Raw genomic sequence first — 20703 nt, forward strand, 5'->3', positions numbered from 1 at the left:
CTGCAGAAGACAGGCCACGCAGGTAGGCCTGAAGCCATGTTTCCTTTGTCAGCCTAGTGGATGGCATAATGTGTGCTGAAGTTCACAGGTGGCATTTCACTTTCCATGCCATTGGTGTGTCTCCTGCACCATATATACTATGTAACACTTTTAAGGTGCCCTATAGCTCTCTTTTTATTCTCCACACCTTGGTGACAAAGAAAAGGGACACACCCAAGAGAGGAACTCATTTCTAGTGTTTTTTGTACCATCACCCACTACTTTATCAAGGGTTCATTTCTTATATCAGCACAATTAGCACTCGTCTGTTTTCCCCAAATGTATACAAGTACCCACAGAGCACTCTATAGTGGAAATCAATTGATGCAGTGTTATGTCCCTTTTATAGGGAATTATACAGAGCATCCATGTGACAAGTGTTTTACGACAAAGCATAGGTCCACAAGGGCTTGTGTTGGTATCCTCATAAGCATTTGACACCACTTACCCATAAGACACTACAGTGGGACCCACAAAAGTACAGATTCCTAAGTGGTCTAGTAAAGAGACATCATTCTAAAGTGCCCAAGCACAAGTCCTTGAAAGGATCCTTAAAAAAGGCAGCAGACTGAAGAGCATTGGAAAGAGACACTACAATCAATAGACTTCCTCATGTGGGAACCTGGGAACGTATAGTGGTAGAACACATGAAATTGACAGTATCATAGGAGAAAATTATGAATCATTTTGTGTGCCCATTACATAAGTGACAGTACACTCAGCCCCCTCCTTCCAACAGTGTCATCACACTCATATCGTCCTTTACACAGAGACATTGTTCTAGGAACCACCCTTATTACAGTGGTAGCACACTGAGACCTGTTTTTGCTGCAGTTATATCACACTTATCTGTCACTAAGAGCTGCTGCTACTGAGGTGTCATCAGCCCACACTGGGACCTTTCCTCTTCTTCAGGACAACTCAATGTGGGAGCTGAAACATCTTTAGTGACTTCATGTTGATTGTGAGCTATCCTTCCCACTATAACCACCCAATAAGCCCTCTTACCTCCACCACAGTGACACCACTACACAACACTAGTGACTGCATACCCAGCGATGTCCCCACTGCACTGAGAGTGTTTACCAGTTTGATGCAAGCAAGAGCAGCTTCCAGTGCCCTATCAACGTGGCTACAGCAGCCACCAGCATGCTCTCCCAGGGTATATGCCACCATTTACAGCCCACTCTCCGAGGAAATCTTACCCAGTCAATTCTCTCTGCCTTTGTTCTTCTCATGCCGTGCATGTCTTTTTTGTTGAGCACTTCTCTGCAGATGCACATCATGTATCGAGGCAACTTCTCAAACCCTACAGATATCTCTACCTAAAGTAATTTGCACCTCCTGCAAATCATTATCTTAGTGCACCCCCAACTCGCACCTCCTGCAGATCTTTATCTTATTGCACCCCACATCTCTCTCTCTCTCAAGGATCTCTCACCACTTTTGTTTCTCTCCCAATAGGATATCTCAAGTTCTGCCACTGGCACACCAAACCCACATTTATTATGTGGAGTAATTTCACCTCCTCAAATATCTCACCATAGGTAAATCTCGCCTGTTATATCAAACTCTAATAAAGACAGCTATCGTACGACACCTGCTTAACCCTACGTGTGGCATAGATGTAGTGTATTTTTCCAACTACCACTCACCTAGCATCACTAGGCTCCTATCGGACAATATTTCTTCTCTCTCTCCAACTGCGAGTTTAGACTTCTAATCTCTTACATTTGTTTCTTTCCTAGCATTTTGCATGCATCCTATATCCACTCGTCTCCTCCAGTCTCTTTTATCATGATTACCCACCTAGGGAAGCCAACCTCTCAACTCCTTCACCAATTTGTTCCTCCTCTAGGTGATTTTGTCTACATTCTCTTTTGTCTTGTCCTTGTAGGTTACTTCTCCATTGACATTGTGGACTCTTAGCTTCTCAAAAGTCCGATTTCTGGCTATAACACAGGATTGAGACGGCCCTAACAAACATTATTTAGGAAATCAGAATGGTAGTGGATAAGGGTCATGCAGGGAGGTTACTCCTGTTGATCTCTGTGTGGCATTCTATACCCTGGACTATAGAAGACTCTTGTCTCGTCAGTGCAAAGAGTTAGTAAATTGTCCTTAGGATGGTTTAGATCCTTCTTTGAATACTAGACCACAGTAATCAAGCTCCATCCTTTAACCTTTGTTGAGGACCATTTTGGACTGTGGGTTACCCTGGGCACCCTTCCTGAGGTTGTGCTTGTTCAAGGTGTATAATGAGAGAGTGCAGTCTTTTGTATTAGTACTATATTGTTTATACTGATTTTGATTGATTTCAGGGGGATGACTGGGCTACTATCATGCCTGGAAGAGATTAGTATTTGAGCGATAACGAGCTGACGCCGGTTACATGGGGACAAGATGGAAGGTCTGCTGATAGGATCCAAAATCAGGTCAAAAATGGTAGCTTCTGTGTGCCAGGCTCCAAGTTACTAAAACAGCAGATAAAACAGAAAATGTGCAAAAAACATAGTTGTGATAATAGATAATCACATAACCAAGTACTTGCAAGTAAATATGGTATAGAGGTGTTTTTTGTTTGCGTTGAGAAAAATAAGACAGTGTATCCCCCTACAACAAAACCTAGGCTGATGGGAACCCTAGTTAATTCCAGTTCGTTGAATGTAGGCATATTGAAGTGACTACTTAAAATTATGCTGGTGTCCCACAATGCAGGGGTTGATCTGCTGGATGGGTTGAGGAAATATGAGCACCGCATGGACACCAGGAGGAAACTATACTGTCTTGAAGTCGAATCGAGGGTTCAGTTTAGAGCTTGATGCATTCTTCATCAAAACATTTATGGGGCCGTCCAATATATGTGGCCAGCAAGATATTATAACTCAGATATAAGAAACACTGCACTCTTCAAGGCGAAACATAATTATCCCAGCCCGATTTTGTTTCAACTCAGTGTGAGTCAGAAGTATGGAGCATCTTTAGTCTAGGAAATAAGCTGCAGAGTGCTATGCTGGTTGGTATAGATTAAAAAAAGTAGTAAAAGCTCACCTTTTTTGGTAAACACCCATGGGTCATCAGGACTATTCAATAATGTAATTCAAAGACACCTTGAGACATATGTGGATGTGTGCATTTTCTCTCTCATCATATGTGTTTTCGAAGTGCTCTTTCGGTCCCTCTACCCGTCTGCTTTCGTTCCATCATTTGTAGTATTCACAGATATCGGGACCCCTATGATCATTTTTATTTTCATCTCGTTTTTGCAGTCTGAGCCTGGCTGTCTATGTGTATTCAATGTTGTCCCTAAGTAGCAACCACGAGCCAAAACGCAATGGGAAGTTCAGATAACATAGAAGATGCATATGTGGCTGTGATTCGCCCAAAGAATTCTGCAAGTCTCAACTCCCGTGAATATCGAGCAAAATCATATGAAGTAAGCGTACTAATTTCTTTTCTTGACTGTGGATCAGTTTTGTACTGATCTTCCAAGTACAGTGTTTTTTGTTAATGGGTAGGCATTAGGATACCTGTTGACCTGTGATTTTATATTTTATAATTATATTATATTATATTTTGTAATATATGCTAAATTCTCAATATGGTTAATGAGATATACGTGACACTTGTGATTGTATGGTATTTTCTGATGATATTTTATCCATATTTATTGTCAATTCGTTTTTTACTAACCTTCCCTCTTCTTATCAACGTTTAGTTTGTATGCTGTGAAAATTAAGCTGCCATCAGTATATTTGCACAGTTATTTAACTGATAAATGCATACCCATGGTTCGAAGCCTGTAGGTTTTTAGATATGGTTGCCCACACACAAATATTTCAGTGCAGGCCTTGGCTAGGCCCTGTGGCCAATTACTGCTGCAGACAGCTCACAATTGCGCTCGAAAGGGGCTTTTCACTCATGGAGTGTGGAGAGTATGGCCTGGCCATAGGTCAGGTCCAGTGGCAACTCCACTGCACACACCCTAAGGCTTTAAATAGTGGAGTTTGGGCTCAAAGCCTGGGGCTAAAGACCATATGTAGGAAATGTTGGCCACCCATTGAGGGTTGGGCTGCGGGCCTGACTGTAGGTTACATCTGAAGACCATGCACAATAGAGGATTGGTCACCCGAAGAAGGTTGGCTTTGGCCAACCCTGTTGCGCCCATCAAAGGCTGTGCACAATGTGGGATTGATCGCTTATAGAGAGTTGGGCACCAGGCCTAGTCCTGCGGCTGACCTCAGATGCACATGGCTAACGGCAGGGTACTGATAACTCTAGATTCTGTCAGTAATGTAATCAAGCATGTCATTTGAAATGTCATTAATGATGTCAATAATTATGTGAATCAACATGTCATTAGTGATGTAATATGTGAGGTCATAAGCAGTGCATTCTGCGGGTGCGAGTTATGATTAGGTTACGTAACCATAACTGCTGAATTTCAGTAATTTTTAGGTTTTGTTTTGCTTAGCCATAACTGCACTTTAACTTTGGCCTTTTCATTGAATTTGTAAAGTTTTGTTTTTAAAGTATATTGCTGTTTTATAACCTAGACTAACCATGACTTCAATGTAACATTTTTTGTCTCTTTTTGTAGTTTTTTTTGTCATATACCACATCCAACTGTTACTTGTGCCTAACCTTCTATTTACAGCCACCATCAGTGACTGTGCATAGGTGAGTTGGATGGTGGGCCATGCAGCCACACCCTTTGACTCACCTGCGACAGGTTGTCAACACCTGTTAAAGAAGGCCTTTGCCCATGCACTGTATGGGTTGGCCTCACCCAACCTACTGCTTGTGGTCATCTCTTACTGTGCACGCCTGGCCTTGGGCCAGACCCTCACCCAGTTAGCCATGGGCAGCCATCCCCCGCTGCACACAGCCTTCAGCTGTTTACAGTAGAGTTTCTGTGCTCAACTTCACTGCAGCCAACCCTCTTAGGCTATCTTATTATTTTAGGATTTGTTTGTGGATCCTGTCATGGGATTCTCAAACTATCACCGGTTCATTAACTCATGTTGGAACTTCCTTGTGGTTCGCATAGCTGGTTTCAGATATGGGATCCCGTAAATGTGTCAAAATTAGTCCAGGAAGCTTGCTGTCGGTTTACGGTCCCTTGCCCATGAAGCTTAGGCTAGATTCATCACTATCCTTGGCCAGAGCCTACCCTGCTATAGCACCTAGATGCTGTACAGCTCTGTGGATTTTCAAGTTATTTCCCGGGGCACACACTGCACAAACAGAGTCGCAAACACTCCGATCGGCCACTTGGGGGAGAAACCATGCGGCAACGTGTTTTCTCCCTCCTCTCAGTGGCAAGTAATCTGCCTGCTTGTTGTGTGTCCTACCCGGGGTCAGTTCTTGGTCTGCCTGAAAGCTGGTTTCAGCGCCCACAGCAACCATATATGTGAATATTACATTCTACCTACGTTTTTGCATCTGTTTTCTGTTATCAAGTCGACGATGGCATGGTCTGTAGTGTAAAAAATAAACAAGCATTTGCAATGCAATAGGTCTCGCGTTTACGTGAGTCTGAGCTATTGACATAGCAAATAACAGTGCCTTTTAATTTAGTTTTAGTTTTTAAAACATAAATAAATGGAATTGTCATTTACAATGCCGATAGCTTAAACTCGTGTAAACGCGAGACCTATTGCATTGCAAATTCTTGTTTCTCCACTCCCCCGGTGGACAAAGCCAGGAGAACAAAGGGGTGTTATAGCTTTAATGAAACATCACTGGGAAGCATGCATGGCTGGGTCCTGGCAGGGGAGAGACAGCCAGGCGGACTGAGAGGCAGGGGAGGAGGGAGTGAATGGTATGTGGGACTTGTGAGGGGGAGATCATGTCACAGTGGCCTCCCCCACCCCTCTAGGGCTGGAAAAGGCCCAGAGAGGACACAAAGCCCGTGCCGTGAGGACCTCCCCGGCCCCCTCCTTTAAAAAAACAACTCACACTGTAAAATGGCAAACTAACCTTGCATGGGAGGGGAGGAGGAGCCGTGGAGGGAGCTGTTGGCAGGCTAAGTCACCCTGAACTCCAAGAAGTTTCCGTTGCCTGCCGGCTGCGGCCTCCCAGTGCTTGTTTCTCTCCCTCAAACTGTCGGAGATTGTTACTTGCATCTACACTTGTGAGAGCGCGTGCAGTCACGGCGGATCTCCTTGACCGACGGAACATCCCCCAGATTTGTCTGCAACGGATATGTATCAAGCTTCAAAAACAAAGTGTCTTAATTGCCTCACTTTTCTGAAATTGAAAAATACTTTTACCAAATCATCCAGAACAACTCTTGATCCTGCCCGCAGACTGTGAACATCCTTTAATTAAAACGCGCGGGCATCCAATATTTCATAGTTGCAGACCTCCCAAAAAAAAAAAAAAAAAGAAAGACGCTACAATAATATTTTAAGAGCACACGTGATAAATATGTGGGAGGCCGTAGAAGCATTTAGCAAGTAGCAAGAGTTGTTAACCCTATGGCTGCCGGAGGCGAGGAGAGGCACAGCATGTCTAGGGTGGAGCGGGTGACACAGAGAGGGGGAGATAATGTCACAGCGGCCTCCCCCACCCCTCTAGTGCTGGAAAAGGCCCAGAGAGGACACAAAGCCCGTGCCGTGAGGACCTCCCCGGCCTGCTCCTTTAAAAAAACAACTTGCACTGTAAAATGGCAAACTAACCTTGCACGGGAGGGCAGGAGGAGCCGTGGAGGGGGCTGTGGGCAATGTAAGTCACCCTGAACTCCAAGAAGTTTCCGTGGCCTGCCGCCTGCGGCCTCCCAGTGCTTCTCTCTCTCCCTCGTCCACAAACTGCCGGAAATTGTTACTTGCATGTACACTTGTGAGAGCGCGTGCAGTCATGGCGGATCTCCCTGACCGACAGAACATCACATTACGTGAAAGCGCACAACACAAAGTAACACTGCCGACATTACATAAGAGCGCACAACGGAAGGCTCCTCTGCAGGGCGTTGCCATTGTGGTAATACAAGAAAAAAGTGCTTAGCGGCTAATTAAGAGACACTGTGTCACGCCGCGAGTAAAAGATCCAGTCCGGGTGGGTGGGACCAAAAGGAGACAGGGCGGTATCAAGGAGGGACTAAAAAGCCTCACTCACAATGGAAGGCCAGCGTTTAGCATGCACGATGACTCAAGTCAATGAAAAGAAGGGGCGGAGCCTAAACTCCACTTCTGAAATCTGCTAGATTACAAGAAGCCTCGCAGAGCGAGCACCGAATGCGCGCTGCAACGCAGTTCTGCACGACCTAAAAAGTTGTCCTTAAATCACAGGTCACTGGATTGATCTCCCACACAGTTGGCTCGTTAAGCATACTGTGACTTTTTCTGGGGAATCTTTAAACCATTCGCCTTGCCAAAGAGGCGCTTGCTCCGAGATGACTCCTAAACCTCCACGATCCTAAAAGTGTGTATACAACGGCGCTAGCTCCTCGGCATCTGCACGGCTCTGGACTGCATGATGACCTGAGTCAACAAATTAAGGTTATTTACTTAGGTGCCACACTCACCACAAATGTTTTCACCTTTGCTCTATGCTTAATTGCTTACCTCAATAATACTCTATGAATTTCATATATTATACTTAATTATATATGCCAAACGAAAAAGCTCCCAATTGAAGACTCCTCATTCAGTTTGTGTTTCTTTCTTTATTCGCAAGGCAGCACTTCGAAATAGCCTCAGTAACACAGGTCAATGTTCAATCTGCCATTAATTCCAATGCGTTTCGGGCTTCTTCGCGCCCTTGATCACAGGAATGGCTCCGGGGAGTGCAGCGATTAAAAAGTAACCCGCACTAGCGATCTTTATGGACCAACACCGAGGGAACAACGTGTGAGTTTGCAAGGCGATAAACAGCAGGACTAAATGACCCCAAGCGGCACAGAACCACTATGGTTTTAATTTTACAAAGGAGATTGGGTGGCAATATCCACTAAGGAACATTTGAATATCCGAAACCTCAGATACCATGATGCACTGTGCAGACACGCCCTCTGGACGGAACTCCATAAAAATCGCGAGTGCGGGATACTTTTAATCTCTGCACTCCCCGGAGCCAATCCTGTGATCAAGGGCGCGAAGACGCCCGAAATGCGTCAGAATTAATGGCAGATTGAACATTGACCTGTGTTACTGAGGCTGTTCCGATGTGCTGCCTTGCGAATAAAGAAAGAAACACACGCTGAGTGAGGAGTCTTCAATTGGGAGCTTTTTCGTTTGGCATATAGGGCGGCCTGCTCTGGTCGCGAAGACACCCCCCTGCGGAAGTGCAGGTCCGGTGTTGTCACTTGTGCAACACCGAGGGAACAACGTGTGAGTTTGCAAGGTGATAAACAGCAGGACTAAACGACCCCAAGTGGCCCAGTACCACTATGGTTGTAATTTTACAAAGGAGATTAAGTGGCGATATACACTAAGGAACATTTGAATATCCGAAACCACAGATACCATGATGCACTGTGCAGACACGCCCACTTTGCGGAACTCCATAAAGATCGCTAGTGTGGGTTACTTTTTATCACTGCACTCCCCGGAGCCATTCCTGTGATCAATGGCGCGAAGATGCCCGAAACGCGTTGGAATTAATGGCAGATTGACCATTGACCTGTGGTACTGAGGCTGTCTTTTTATTGTTTTTTTTATTGTGGCTTTACATATATTCTGATACAATTCACATCTGTTACATGGAAGAATAATGTCCAATATCAAAGATAAAACGAATACATCACAATCACAGTCCCTGTGGCCATCGCGTACAAATGCAGGACAGATTCCATACAGTTAAATTATCATACTTCCCATACATGAGCTCTGATCGTTATTTACGGAGTCACAGTAACTGGAGTAGGAGGCGAAACATCTGTGCGTAAATATAGTAGTAAAGGTTCCCAAATATCATTTGGACGGGAGGTCACTGGCAATTCTTCTGCATATAAGACTAAGTTCTCCCTGCAGTATATCAAATCCCTGATCCACTGTGCGGGCGTAGGGCTCCTTCTACTGTTCCACATCATTGCCACCCGTCGCTTGGCAATAATTAATGCAACATTCGCCAGCTTGCTCCTTATACCTTTCAAAAAGGGGATGAGACCCAATAAACATACTTGCGGTGAGCAGGGTACATTTGCTCCAAGAATTTTAGAGAATTTAATTGTCACCGCAGCCCAATACTCCTGTCCCCACCTACAGTCCCAGGACAGATGCCAGAAATCGCCCCCCAATGCGCCACAACGTGTACATGTGTCAGAGTCACGTAGTCCGAGTCTGAAAAGCCTGTGAGGTGTATGATAAACCTGTTGAAGGAATTTAAAGTGTATAATGAGCAAATTCCCGTTGGATGTGAGGGCGCCAGTCAGGCTACAGCAACGCACCCAGTCGTCCTGTGAAATCAGAGGGTTCAAATTTTCGTTCCATCTCTCCAGACTTTTATCAGCAGGGAGGGTCCTATCTTTCCTAACAGCGGGATATAATTTAGTGACAAGCTTGTGCCGAGTGGGGCTAGTAAGCAAGGTATGCAATGCAAGGGATTCTGGGGGTTCCGCAGGGAACGTTGGGTAATAGGCGTGAGCTGCTTGCTTGAGTCTGTGTATCGAGAAAGTGAATAGGAGAGTCTGATGTTGAATATAGGCCGCGTCAGTGAGTGTCAAGAACGTGCCACTGGGGTATAGGTCTTGCATTTTGTCAATGCCTGCCTGTGCCAGTATGCGCATAGCTCCCTTCTCATGCGTCACCGATAGGTTCTCGTAATAGGCAGTAGTGGGGAGTATAAGGGTAGTTCCCGGCCAGTCTGTCCACTGCCTGCCAAGCTATGATTGTCGTGTTAAAAGTGTTGAAAGGCATGCGAGGCGTGAGTCTGCTTTTATGTGTTAAAATGGAGCGTAACAGGATGGGGTGAGCATCCCAGTGTTCCACCACCACATGCGGGATGAAATTGTGATCAGTGAACCAGAAGTGCGCATATTGTGCGTGCACGCACATATAGTATGTTCATAATCCAGTGTCAGTGTGCGCCAGCTTACTCTGGCCTGCTTTCCTCCCCAAATCAGACGGAGCAGCAGCGAGCGTAATGTTTAAAAAAAATTGTTGGGAGAGAGGGATCGGTATATTATTAAAAGAATATAAAAATTTAAGCAGCACCACCATTTTTATTAATGCAATACGATTGTAACGCCCTGAACGTCTCAGGATCGTTTAACAGACACGATAATGAGAACGCAACCACTTGTGAAGGTTTAGTTATTTTAATGAAGGCAAAAATAATACAAGGAATAAACAAAGGTTATAGTCACTGGAATCCTCCAGGCTAAGTACGTTACCAGCCCACAGCACGGATGGTCCTAACCGTCCTCTGCATATACGCCGATCCCGGCGTATGCCAACAGAGGGCAGAAATGAAATGGCCGACAATGCCAATCGGTAGGCTGTGAGGGGCACGAAGAGTGTTGGGGAGAATCGAGGAGTCAGGGAAACACCCAGCCGGGGTCTCTACCTGAAGGGAGCAGCCGCTCAACCTCTTCCTCAGACTGCACCGGGACGCGGAGTCACCTCCTGGTGATGCGTCACCGATACCCCAATCACAAGCAAAGAAGACTGAACCGAGAGCAGCCGCTCGATCGATCCCGTGGACTTCCGAGTCTGTAACGCGGCAAACACCTCCTGGTGTGCGTTACAGCTGGCAGTCCCTGTATCTCTGGTCGGGCTGGGAGTTACGACTCCAACCAGCAAAAGCGCCACTGCGCTTGGACTCAGCTGAGTCAAAAAGCGAAGCTCAATGGTTATCCGGTAGAGCTTCCGGGTCCTTCACAGGTGACGATGGGGCAAGACACGGCCCAGGGAGTAACGACTCGACCTACCTCCGTTCTTGCCTTACTGGAGCACCACTCCGGAACACTGCTCTTCACTAAGCAGGTACGTCGGTGTAAACACAATATCCGACAGCGTTGTACCTCCCGGTTCCTCCCTTTATAGGGTGTGTTTTCCTTGAGTTATGTAACAGCTCTCCTGTTTACATAAGTGCGTGTTTTCCTTGAGTTATGTAACAGCTCTCCTGTTTACATAACCTCTCAACCGCTAAGCATCCTGGGAGATGTAGTCCGTTTTCGCTGGTTACCGTTTTCCTCCCCTCGCATGACAGGAATTCTTGACAGTACATCCTCCCTCTCAGCGGCTCCCCCCGGGTCCAGCGCTGGCAGGAAAACGCCGATGGAACAAGGAGACCGAGCGCGGAGCATGAACCCCTTCAGCCGGTTCCCATGACTGCTCCTCCGGGCCATAGCCTTTCCACGCAACCAGGTACCACAGCTTCCCCCTGCGCCATTTGGACGCCCGTATGCCCGACACTTCATACTCCACCTCCGACTCCACGCATACCGGCCTAGGTGTCCCAGACGGCTTGGAGGGTGCTGGTTTGAGCAATGATACATGAAAGACAGGGTGTATCCGCAATGACTGGGGCAAGCACACCTTCACTGGACCCATACACTTGGTAATTCGATAGGGGCCCATGTACTTGGGATGGAACACACTGTTCTTTCGAAACCTCATGTTTCTTGTGGATATCCAGACGTAGTCTCCAGTGCGGTACAGTGGCCCGGGCCTTCTCTTCCTGTCTGCCGCAGCCTTGTATCTTCTCTTGGCCTCTATTAGGACAGCCCTTGAGCGCATCAACGTGTCTTTTATGTGTGCCACCCTGTCCGCTGTGGCGGGAATCCTGTCCTCTCTGAACGGATGTAGAAATGGCAAGAACCTGGGATGTTGGCCATAGTTGCTATAGAACGGAGATGACTGTGTGGAGCTGTGAGTGGCGTTGTTATAGGCTATCTCTGCAACCCATAGCAAGTCGACCCATTCTTCCCTGCCCTGGTCCACAAAACATCGCAGATACTGTTTGAGCGTTTGGTTCAGACGCTCGGTTTGGCCGTCCGTTTGAGGGTGGTAGCTGGTGGACAGGGCGGTCTTAACATGCAGCGCAGTGCACCAAGTCTTCCAGAATTGCGCAGTAAACTGCGACCCCCGGTCCGACACGATCACCCCAGGTAATCCATGCAGTCGTACCACATTCTTTAGGAGTAGTGACGCCAATTCCCCGGCCGTAGGGACTCTCTTGCAGGGGATGAAGTGCCCCATTTTCGTCAAGTAATCCACCACCACCAGTATTGCCGTCATCCCCTGGTCTACCGGTAGGCCCACCACGAAGTCCAGTGATATGCTATCCCATGGTCTATCCGGGGTCGGAAGTGGATGTAAGAGCCCTTTGGTTCGGCCATGGTCGGCCTTCATGGTAGCACACGTAGGACACTCCTGTCCCCACCTCCTGACATCCACTCTCATGGTTGGCCACCAGAAATGCCGTCCCATGCTAGCCACCGTTTTTTCAAAGCCCAAATGACTTGCGCATGGAGAGTCATGGCACCAGATGAATGCTTGTTTCCTTAGCCTAGGCGTGGGTATCCATAGGCACCTGCCCTTCAGGGGTATCCCGTCCTTCAGCTGCCATTCTCTGTGACTGAGGAGCCACCTCCGCCATGCGAATGACCTGATCCCTCTTTTTATTCCCCTCAGGAAAGTATCCGGTTGGATAACCCCCAATACCATCCTCGGGGAAATGATGGAATGCTCGGTCGCAGGCAATGGTTCCTTAACTGCAGATTGACGGGACAGGGCGTCCGCCTTCCGGTTTTCCGTCCCCGGCCGATATGTGATGCGGAAGTTGAACCCCGCAAAGAAGATCATCCACCGCAGCTGTCTGGGAGAAAGGTGTCTTGTGGCCGTCATGAACTGTAGGTTCCGATGGTCCGTGTACACCGATACCACATGTCTTGCCCCCATCAACCAATGCCTCCATTCGGTGAAGGCGTCCTTGATTGCGAGAAGCTCCTTCTCCGCAATATGGTAGTTGCGTTCGGCGTCGTTGAGTTTGCGGGACATGTACGCAACGGGATGAAGCACCCCTGTGTCGTGGTTGCGTTGGGACAAGATAGCCCCCAGCGCCACATCCGATGCGTCCGCTTCCACCACGTAGGGGAGATCTGGATCGGGGTGAGCCAACACCGGCGCCTTACCAAAGGCGCTTTTCAGGGCCTCAAAGGCTTTGTTCGCTTCAGGGGACCAGACAAACTCCTTGGACTTCCTCAGTAGCTGTGTGATTGGGGCCACCAATCCTGAAAATCCATCTATAAACCGCCTGTAAAAGTTGGCGAAGCCAATGAAACTTTGGACGTCCTTCACGCTTTGGGGCATTGGCCATTCTTTCACCGCCTTGATCTTTCGTTCTGCCATCTCCTGTCCCTCTGGACTCAGCATCACTCCGAGGAATTCCACGGATGTGACGTGGAAGTCACACTTGCTGAGTTTACAAAACAGCATGTTTTCCCTCAGCTTTTGGAGCACAGCTTTGACGTGGTGTACGTGCTCCTCCACACTGGACGAATAGATGAGGATGTCGTCGATATATACGACCACGTAGATATCCAACTCCTCTCTGAATACCTCATTCAAAAAGTACTGAAAGGCTGCCGGGGCGTTGCACAGACCGAACGGCATGACGAGGTACTCAAAAAGGCCGAACCTGGTCTTAAAGGCGGTCTTCCACTCGTCTCCGTCCCTCATGCGCACCAGATGGTATGCCCCTTTCAAATCCAACTTGGTGTAGATACGAGCTTTCTTGACCTGTTCCAGAAGTACACTGATGAGAGGCAAGGGGTACCGATTCTTTACGGTTATCGCATTCAATGCCCTAAAGTCCACACAGGCTCTCAGCTCCCCATTAGCCTTCGGGATGAAGAAGAGTGGCGAGGCGGCCGGAGACTTGGACGGGCGGATGAATCCTAGCTTGAGGAGTTTATCCAGGTACCCCCGGAGATGCACGTTTTCAGGCTCCGTCAGGGCATACAGCCTGCCGCTGGGAACGCTGGCCCCTGGCACCAGGTCGATCTGGCAGTCAAACTGTCTATGTGGTGGTAGCACTTCCGCTTTCACCTCATCAAATACATCCTCAAAACTGTGATAAGCCTGGGGGAGAGCCACATCTTTTTCTGCCGCTGTAGCCACCGTCTGACTCCCGCTCTCATCTGCGTCAAGGGATTCCGTTCTTATTCCACAATGCAGGATGCAATACGGTGACGTCAGTTCGATGCGATGTGTTGGCCAATCCACAGAGGGGTTGTGTTTCTGTAGCCACGGCAATCCCAATATGACGCCATATTGGGGCGCTCGGATGATGTTAAAATCGATTTGTTCCAAATGGTTCCTCCCACATCTCATCGGAAGGACCCCCGTGTGCTGCCCGATGGGCCCCGTCACCAATCGCCTTCCGTCTACAGCATAGACGTCTTCGGGTACATCTTTGGGAAGAAGCACTAGCCCTAGCCTGCATGCCTCGTTGTGGTCCATAAACATGCCAGTGGCCCCTGAATCCACCATGGCCAAAACGGGTATCCACTGGTCATGCACTCCCACGTGCACCGTGAGAAACAGGTGTCGTTGTCCCTTAGTGACCGAGTTGGAAAGTGAAGGGATGGATGAGTGACTCCGAGATGCCCCTTCTTTGGTCTGGGAGTCCTCTAGTTTTCCGCCGGTACGTCCACCACGGCTGTTACCGACCGGTTGGCCCGATAACGTGACGTCTTCGGTTTGGCAGGGCATTCACGTACGTAGTGGCCTTTTTTGCCACAATATAGGCACAATCCTTGTTTACGGCGTGACTCTTTCTCCGTGGCTGTGAGGCTCGCTCGTATTGCGCCGATGTCCATGGGTTCTCCCTTGGATGCGGTGGAAGTTTCAGGACTTCCCACTGTCACATAGGATGGAAGGGATTTTCCTTTTCTCCCATGATCCCCCTTTCTTTCACTTAGCCTATGTTCCAGCCGTAATACCAGGTTGATAAGGCCCTCACATGTCTTGGGTTGTGGGTCAATATGAGCCACGGCGTCCTTGAGCTCATCGCACAGCCCGTGATGGAAGAGCGCCGTCTGTTTAGCAACAGGCCACTTGGTTTCCGCAACCAGCCTTCGGAACGCGTTGAGATACTGCACCAGGTCGTTGGATCCCTGTCTCAACTCAAGCATTTCACGGTCCGCCGTGTACGAGTCAGCCCTTCTGTCGAAGACCTTCAGGAATTCCTCGCGAAAAGCACCCCAATCACATAAGATGGGGTCGTCCCTGCTCACCAGAGGTACGGCCCATTGTGCCGCGTTTCCAGCCAAATAGGATATAAGGAAAGCCACACGAGCCTGACTCGTGGGGAACGCCCTTGGTTTGCACGATAAATGTAGCGCCACTTGTGTGAGGAATACCTGCACTGTGTTAGGATCCCCACTGTACCTCTCTGGTGTTGCCAAGAGGACGGCTATCGGCATTTCCACTACTACCGCAGGGGTCTGGTTCGTGAGGGAGGTGCTGGGCGTGAGCGGGTCCAATTGGATAGCATCCAGTCTGGCTTTTACATCGGCTGTTTCTTGCCTGGAGGCAGCCAATTCAATTTGCACGGTCGCCAAAGCAGCCAGCACATCATCAAGTGTTGCCATGTCTGTTATCGACCGGGAGACAGTTAGTGTTATTAAGGTCGGATATTTTGTAACGCCCTGAACGTCTCAGGATCGTTTAACAGACACGATAATGAGAACGCAACCACTTGTGAAGGTTTAGTTATTTTAATGAAGGCAAAAATAATACAAGGAATAAACAAAGGTTATAGTCACTGGAATCCTCCAGGCTAAGTACGTTACCAGCCCACAGCACGGATGGTCCTAACCGTCCTCTGCATATACGCCGATCCCGGCGTATGCCAACAGAGGGCAGAAATGAAATGGCCGACAATGCCAATCGGTAGGCTGTGAGGGGCACGAAGAGTGTTGGGGAGAATCGAGGAGTCAGGGAAACACCCAGCCGGGGTCTCTACCTGAAGGGAGCAGCCGCTCAACCTCTTCCTCAGACTGCACCGGGACGCGGAGTCACCTCCTGGTGATGCGTCACCGATACCCCAATCACAAGCAAAGAAGACTGAACCGAGAGCAGCCGCTCGATCGATCCCGTGGACTTCCGAGTCTGTAACGCGGCAAACACCTCCTGGTGTGCGTTACAGCTGGCAGTCCCTGTATCTCTGGTCGGGCTGGGAGTTACGACTCCAACCAGCAAAAGCGCCACTGCGCTTGGACTCAGCCGAGTCAAAAAGCGAAGCTCAATGGTTATCCGGTAGAGCTTCCGGGTCCTTCACAGGTGACGATGGGGCAAGACACGGCCCAGGGAGTAACGACTCGACCTACCTCCGTTCTTGCCTTACTGGAGCACCACTCCGGAACACTGCTCTTCACTAAGCAGGTACGTCGGTGTAAACACAATATCCGACAGCGTTGTACCTCCCGGTTCCTCCCTTTATAGGGCGTGTTTTCCTTGAGTTATGTAACAGCTCTCCTGTTTACATAAGGGCGTGTTTTCCTTGAGTTATGTAACAGCTCTCCTGTTTACATAACCTCTCAACCGCTAAGCATCCTGGGAGATGTAGTCCGTTTTCGCTGGTTACCGTTTTCCTCCCCTCGCATGACAGGAATTCTTGACAACGATCAACGAGTGAGAGTGGAAGACAAACTCATCTGTCAATATGTTGCTCTAGCAATGTGACAGCAACTCCATAATTCTCACGAAGGACCCTATCGGGATCGCGATGAACCCAAATCCCCAGATATTTGACCGAGTCCATTGCCCACTCAAGAGGAAATTCGAGCTCATGCGGGTGCGTGGATACGGTCAGGGGTAATACCACAGATTTGGCCCAATTGATGTGTAGCCCGGAGAATCTGGCAAAACAGATGTACTCCCGCAGCACAGATGCTAAATGAATGTGGGGCTCACGGATAAAAAGTAACATATCATCTGCGTATAGGGAGATAAGTGGACGGTGATGCAAATTAAGGGCCGCATGTTTGTGACACTGCCTGACGAGGCAGGCCAACGACTCCAGCGTTAAAGCGAACACGAGGGGCGAAAGGGGGCACCCCTGCCTCGTGCCTCTGGTAATAAAAAAGGGATCCGAAGTGTGCCCTCCCACTCAAACCCGCGCTCTGGGGTGTGCATATAAGAGTCGCACCCAGTTGACAAAAATGGGGGGATATCCCATCCGCTGGAGTATAAAAAACAGATAGCCCCATTCAATAGAATCAAATGCTGTGGCAGCGTCAAGCATGACAACTGCCACCGGGAGGTCGGGAGAGAGAGTATGGAAAAGAGCAAATAATGTGCGGAGGTTGTGGGAGGTGGAGCGTGTAGGGATAAACCCAGATTTATCTGGTAGCACCAGATTTTGCATGAGGGGTTGAAGATGGGTAGCTATTGTCTTCGCCAACATTTTTACCTCTGTATTAATGAGCGACAAAGGGCGGTAAGAATCTCAATGGTCGGGTGATTTGTCTTTTTTCAAGAGGGTAATGATGAGAGACTCACAAAGGGAAGGGGGAAGTGTACCAGAGTTGTATGCCTCCGCATACATTTCTATCAGGAAGGGGGTGAGCTCCTCAGCATAGGCCTTATAAAATTCCAGTGTAAATCCGTCCGGGCCAGACGCTTTTTTATTAGGGAGAGAGGCTATGGCCATACGAATGTCTTCAACTGTGATAGGTTGACTGAGATATTCTCTCTGTCCGTCCGATAACCAAGCGAGTGCAACCTACGACAAATAGTCATCTAGTTCTCTGGTGGCTCTATCACACTGCGATGTGTACAGGTTCACGTACGTTTGTCCAAACTGCTCCAGTATGTCTGTGTCGCTAAAATGGTCGTGCCCAGCCGCATCCGTGATCTTAGTAATGACGTCATGATGCATGCGATGTTTAATCTTCATGGCCAAGTGATGCCCAGGTCTCCCACCCTCCCCGTATGAGCAAGCCACCGCACGCTTCGATAGGTATCGGAGCTCTTCGTCCGCTAGTTTAGCGTGTTCGAGTAGAGCTTCTTTAATTGACGCTAAAGTTGCATCGCATGGTGCACGCTCACAGACCCGTTCAAGGCCAGACAGTGTGGACTCCAGTTTGGATATTTGACCCCTTAAATCCTTTAAAATGCCAGCCGCTGTATTGATACAGGCACCCCGAATAGTGGCTTTAAACCCCTCCCACAATACCCCGGCGCTATCGACAGACCCCTTATTCTGAGAAAAGTATTGGACAATGGCTTCACGAATAGTTTCTAAATAAAGGGGGCCCAGCAGTGCCTCCGGATGAAAACACCACGTGAAGGCCCGGGGAATCTGCTGCGGGACGGCAATAGTGAGCCGAACAGGACAATGATCTGCGAGTGTGCACGGCAAATGCTCCACCCCCACCACCCAGCTCGCCACTTCCTCACCCACCAACCAGTAATCAAGACGAGACCAGCTGCCATGTGCTGTGGAGATATGTGTGCCCTCAAGTGTCTCCGTATGTCTGTGCCGCCAGATATCAAGCAATCCAAATTCAGTCATCCCACTGCAGACCACCCGAGCCGCACCCGGAGATTGCCCCTCCCTACCACTCGATTTATCTTTGCTGGGGTCAAGGTGAATGTTGAGGTCGCCCCCCCAGAGGAGCGCTGCGTCTGGTCAATCGCACAGAACTGCGAGAAGGTTCTCGAAGAAACCCGCGTCATCTATATTGGGTCCATACGAATTTACGATGGTAACTAACTTGCCTGCCAATGTCCCGTGCACCATGGCGTATCGACCAGCAGAGTCTACATGAGTGTGATGTGCTGTAAAAGGAAGGCCCTTCTTCACTAATATGAGGACACCCCGGCTATAGGAGGAGGCCAGACGATAGCCAGCCCAGCGAGCCTCAACTAACATGTGTCGTCAGATGTGTTTCCTGTAGGAGGGCGATATTAATTCTATGGCGGTTTAAATGAGCTATCACTTGATGGATTTTTTTGGGGGTGTTGAGCCCTCGTACGTTCCAAGTGAGGCAAGAAACTGTCAAACCATTACTGTGCATACCAAGAGCAATGTGTATGGGAAAAGGAATCTGCCAGTAACTAAGATGTGAACAAGAACGTATGGACAATATCCAGCCGGATAGCAACAATATGTAGCCACAAAGACAAACCCCAACATAGTACCCCCACCCACTTTAGCAATCCCAACACGCCGAAGCCATCCCAAACTCCCAGAAACAAATCCCAAGTACAGCACCAGGGAAAAAAACATTTGCGGGGAACACCCAGAAAGGGGTCGCCAGAGCACAAACTCCCTCCCGATGAGATTAGTACAATGCCCTTCCTAAGCCCCGCAATCACACACAACTTAGAAACACAATCGAGGAATCCCCCCAATGCTAAGCAAAAAATACAATGTCTATAATCATCGAGCCAAACAATCAGCGAACCATCAGGGAATGATAGTGCTCGTGCTCCGAATCGAGCGCCTCCCCAGCCCAAACAGTTCAAGTACTGCGTCAACCGGGCCATTTGACGATGCACCAAGGTCAGTAGTCTCGTCGCCCTCTGCGTGCCTGGGGGAGCGGTTCCGGCGGGAGACAGATTTGGCGAAATCTAGTGCTGCTTTTGGGCAGGTGAAGAATTTGTAATTCCCATTATCCTCCACCCCCAGCCTCGCCGGGTACAGCATGGCATATGCAATGCGTGCGGCCAGTAGCAACTTCTTGGCAGGCTGATATTCCCTTAGAGCCTCCTGCACTGCCACAGTAAAGTCGGGGGAAAAAGGCGAGCGTATTCCCTTCGTGCATGATAGTACCTTTCTCTCTCGCCAGACGGAGCACCGCATCCCGGTCTCTATAGTTTAAAAGGCGAGCAATTATGGGGCGAGGTGGGGCGCCCGGAGGGGGACGGGCAGCTAAGTATTGATGTGCCCGCTCTACAATGAGAACCTGGGACAGCTGTTCCGCTCCATAAATGTCACTCAGGAGTTTCTCCACGAAAGTCTCAAGGCGGCCTTTGGTGGTAGACTCTGGAAGACCCGTAATGTGTATATTGTTGCACCTCGATCTGCCTTCTAAATCTTCATTACGGGCCTGTATGACTGCCAGAACTTTTTCCATGGAGACCGCCTTGTTCGTGACTTGTTCTAGCCCATCCTCAGTGTCTGAGATACGTGTTTCCGCCTCCCCCAGCCGCTGGGCACGTTTGTTTAATTTAGACGACATGTGGTCCATACGAAGGTTGAGGTGGTCGATTTTTCCATCAATGGACTGCAAACTGGCCTGCACGGCAAGAAGAGTTTTATCGATGTTTGTAAGATGATCATTAGGTGGGTCAGTCTTGGAATCCGAAGCTGTGTGTTGTGTGGCTCTGCCAGTTTTCCGGGGCTCGAATGTGAGGCGCGGTTGGTCGCGTTCACTTTTTCCCATGGCTGCAGCATGGACCAGGGTGATCCCATGCACAGGGGTGATGATACTGCACGGGTCGCTCAGTAGCGTGCTGTGAAAAGGGCCACCCACCCCTCAGCAAATATGGGATGCGGGCCCGTGATGAAGGTCACCACAGCGACAGCCAAGCCAATCCAGGGAGAATGTAAGCAGGGCCCAATTTTTAACGGCAGCAACGCAGAATATAAGTTAGTCCATGCCGCAATACATGAGGCGATACCAGCGACTCAGTGGGCCTAAAAGGTACAGTCCGTCACCCGCGACAGCGAGGACAAGGATGGCGCCGCACCCGGTGATGG

The 20703-nt window shown here is 48.9% G+C and overlaps 1 protein-coding gene across 1 annotated transcript in view; it reads left to right on the forward strand.

The window, feature by feature from the left end:
- Positions 1-20703, forward strand: part of KRIT1 (KRIT1 ankyrin repeat containing) — a 514966-nt gene that overhangs the window by 9228 nt on the left and 485035 nt on the right. Inside the window, exon 2 of the mRNA XM_085631085.1 lies at positions 3309-3475. Within this exon, the coding sequence (XP_085487211.1) occupies positions 3374-3475 (102 nt within the window). The 5' untranslated portion in view covers positions 3309-3373. The remainder of the gene's footprint in view (positions 1-3308; positions 3476-20703) is intronic.

This window comes from Triturus cristatus, chromosome 10 (assembly GCF_964204655.1).
Source record: "Triturus cristatus chromosome 10, aTriCri1.1, whole genome shotgun sequence".
Taxonomy (NCBI): Eukaryota; Metazoa; Chordata; class Amphibia; order Caudata; family Salamandridae; genus Triturus; species Triturus cristatus.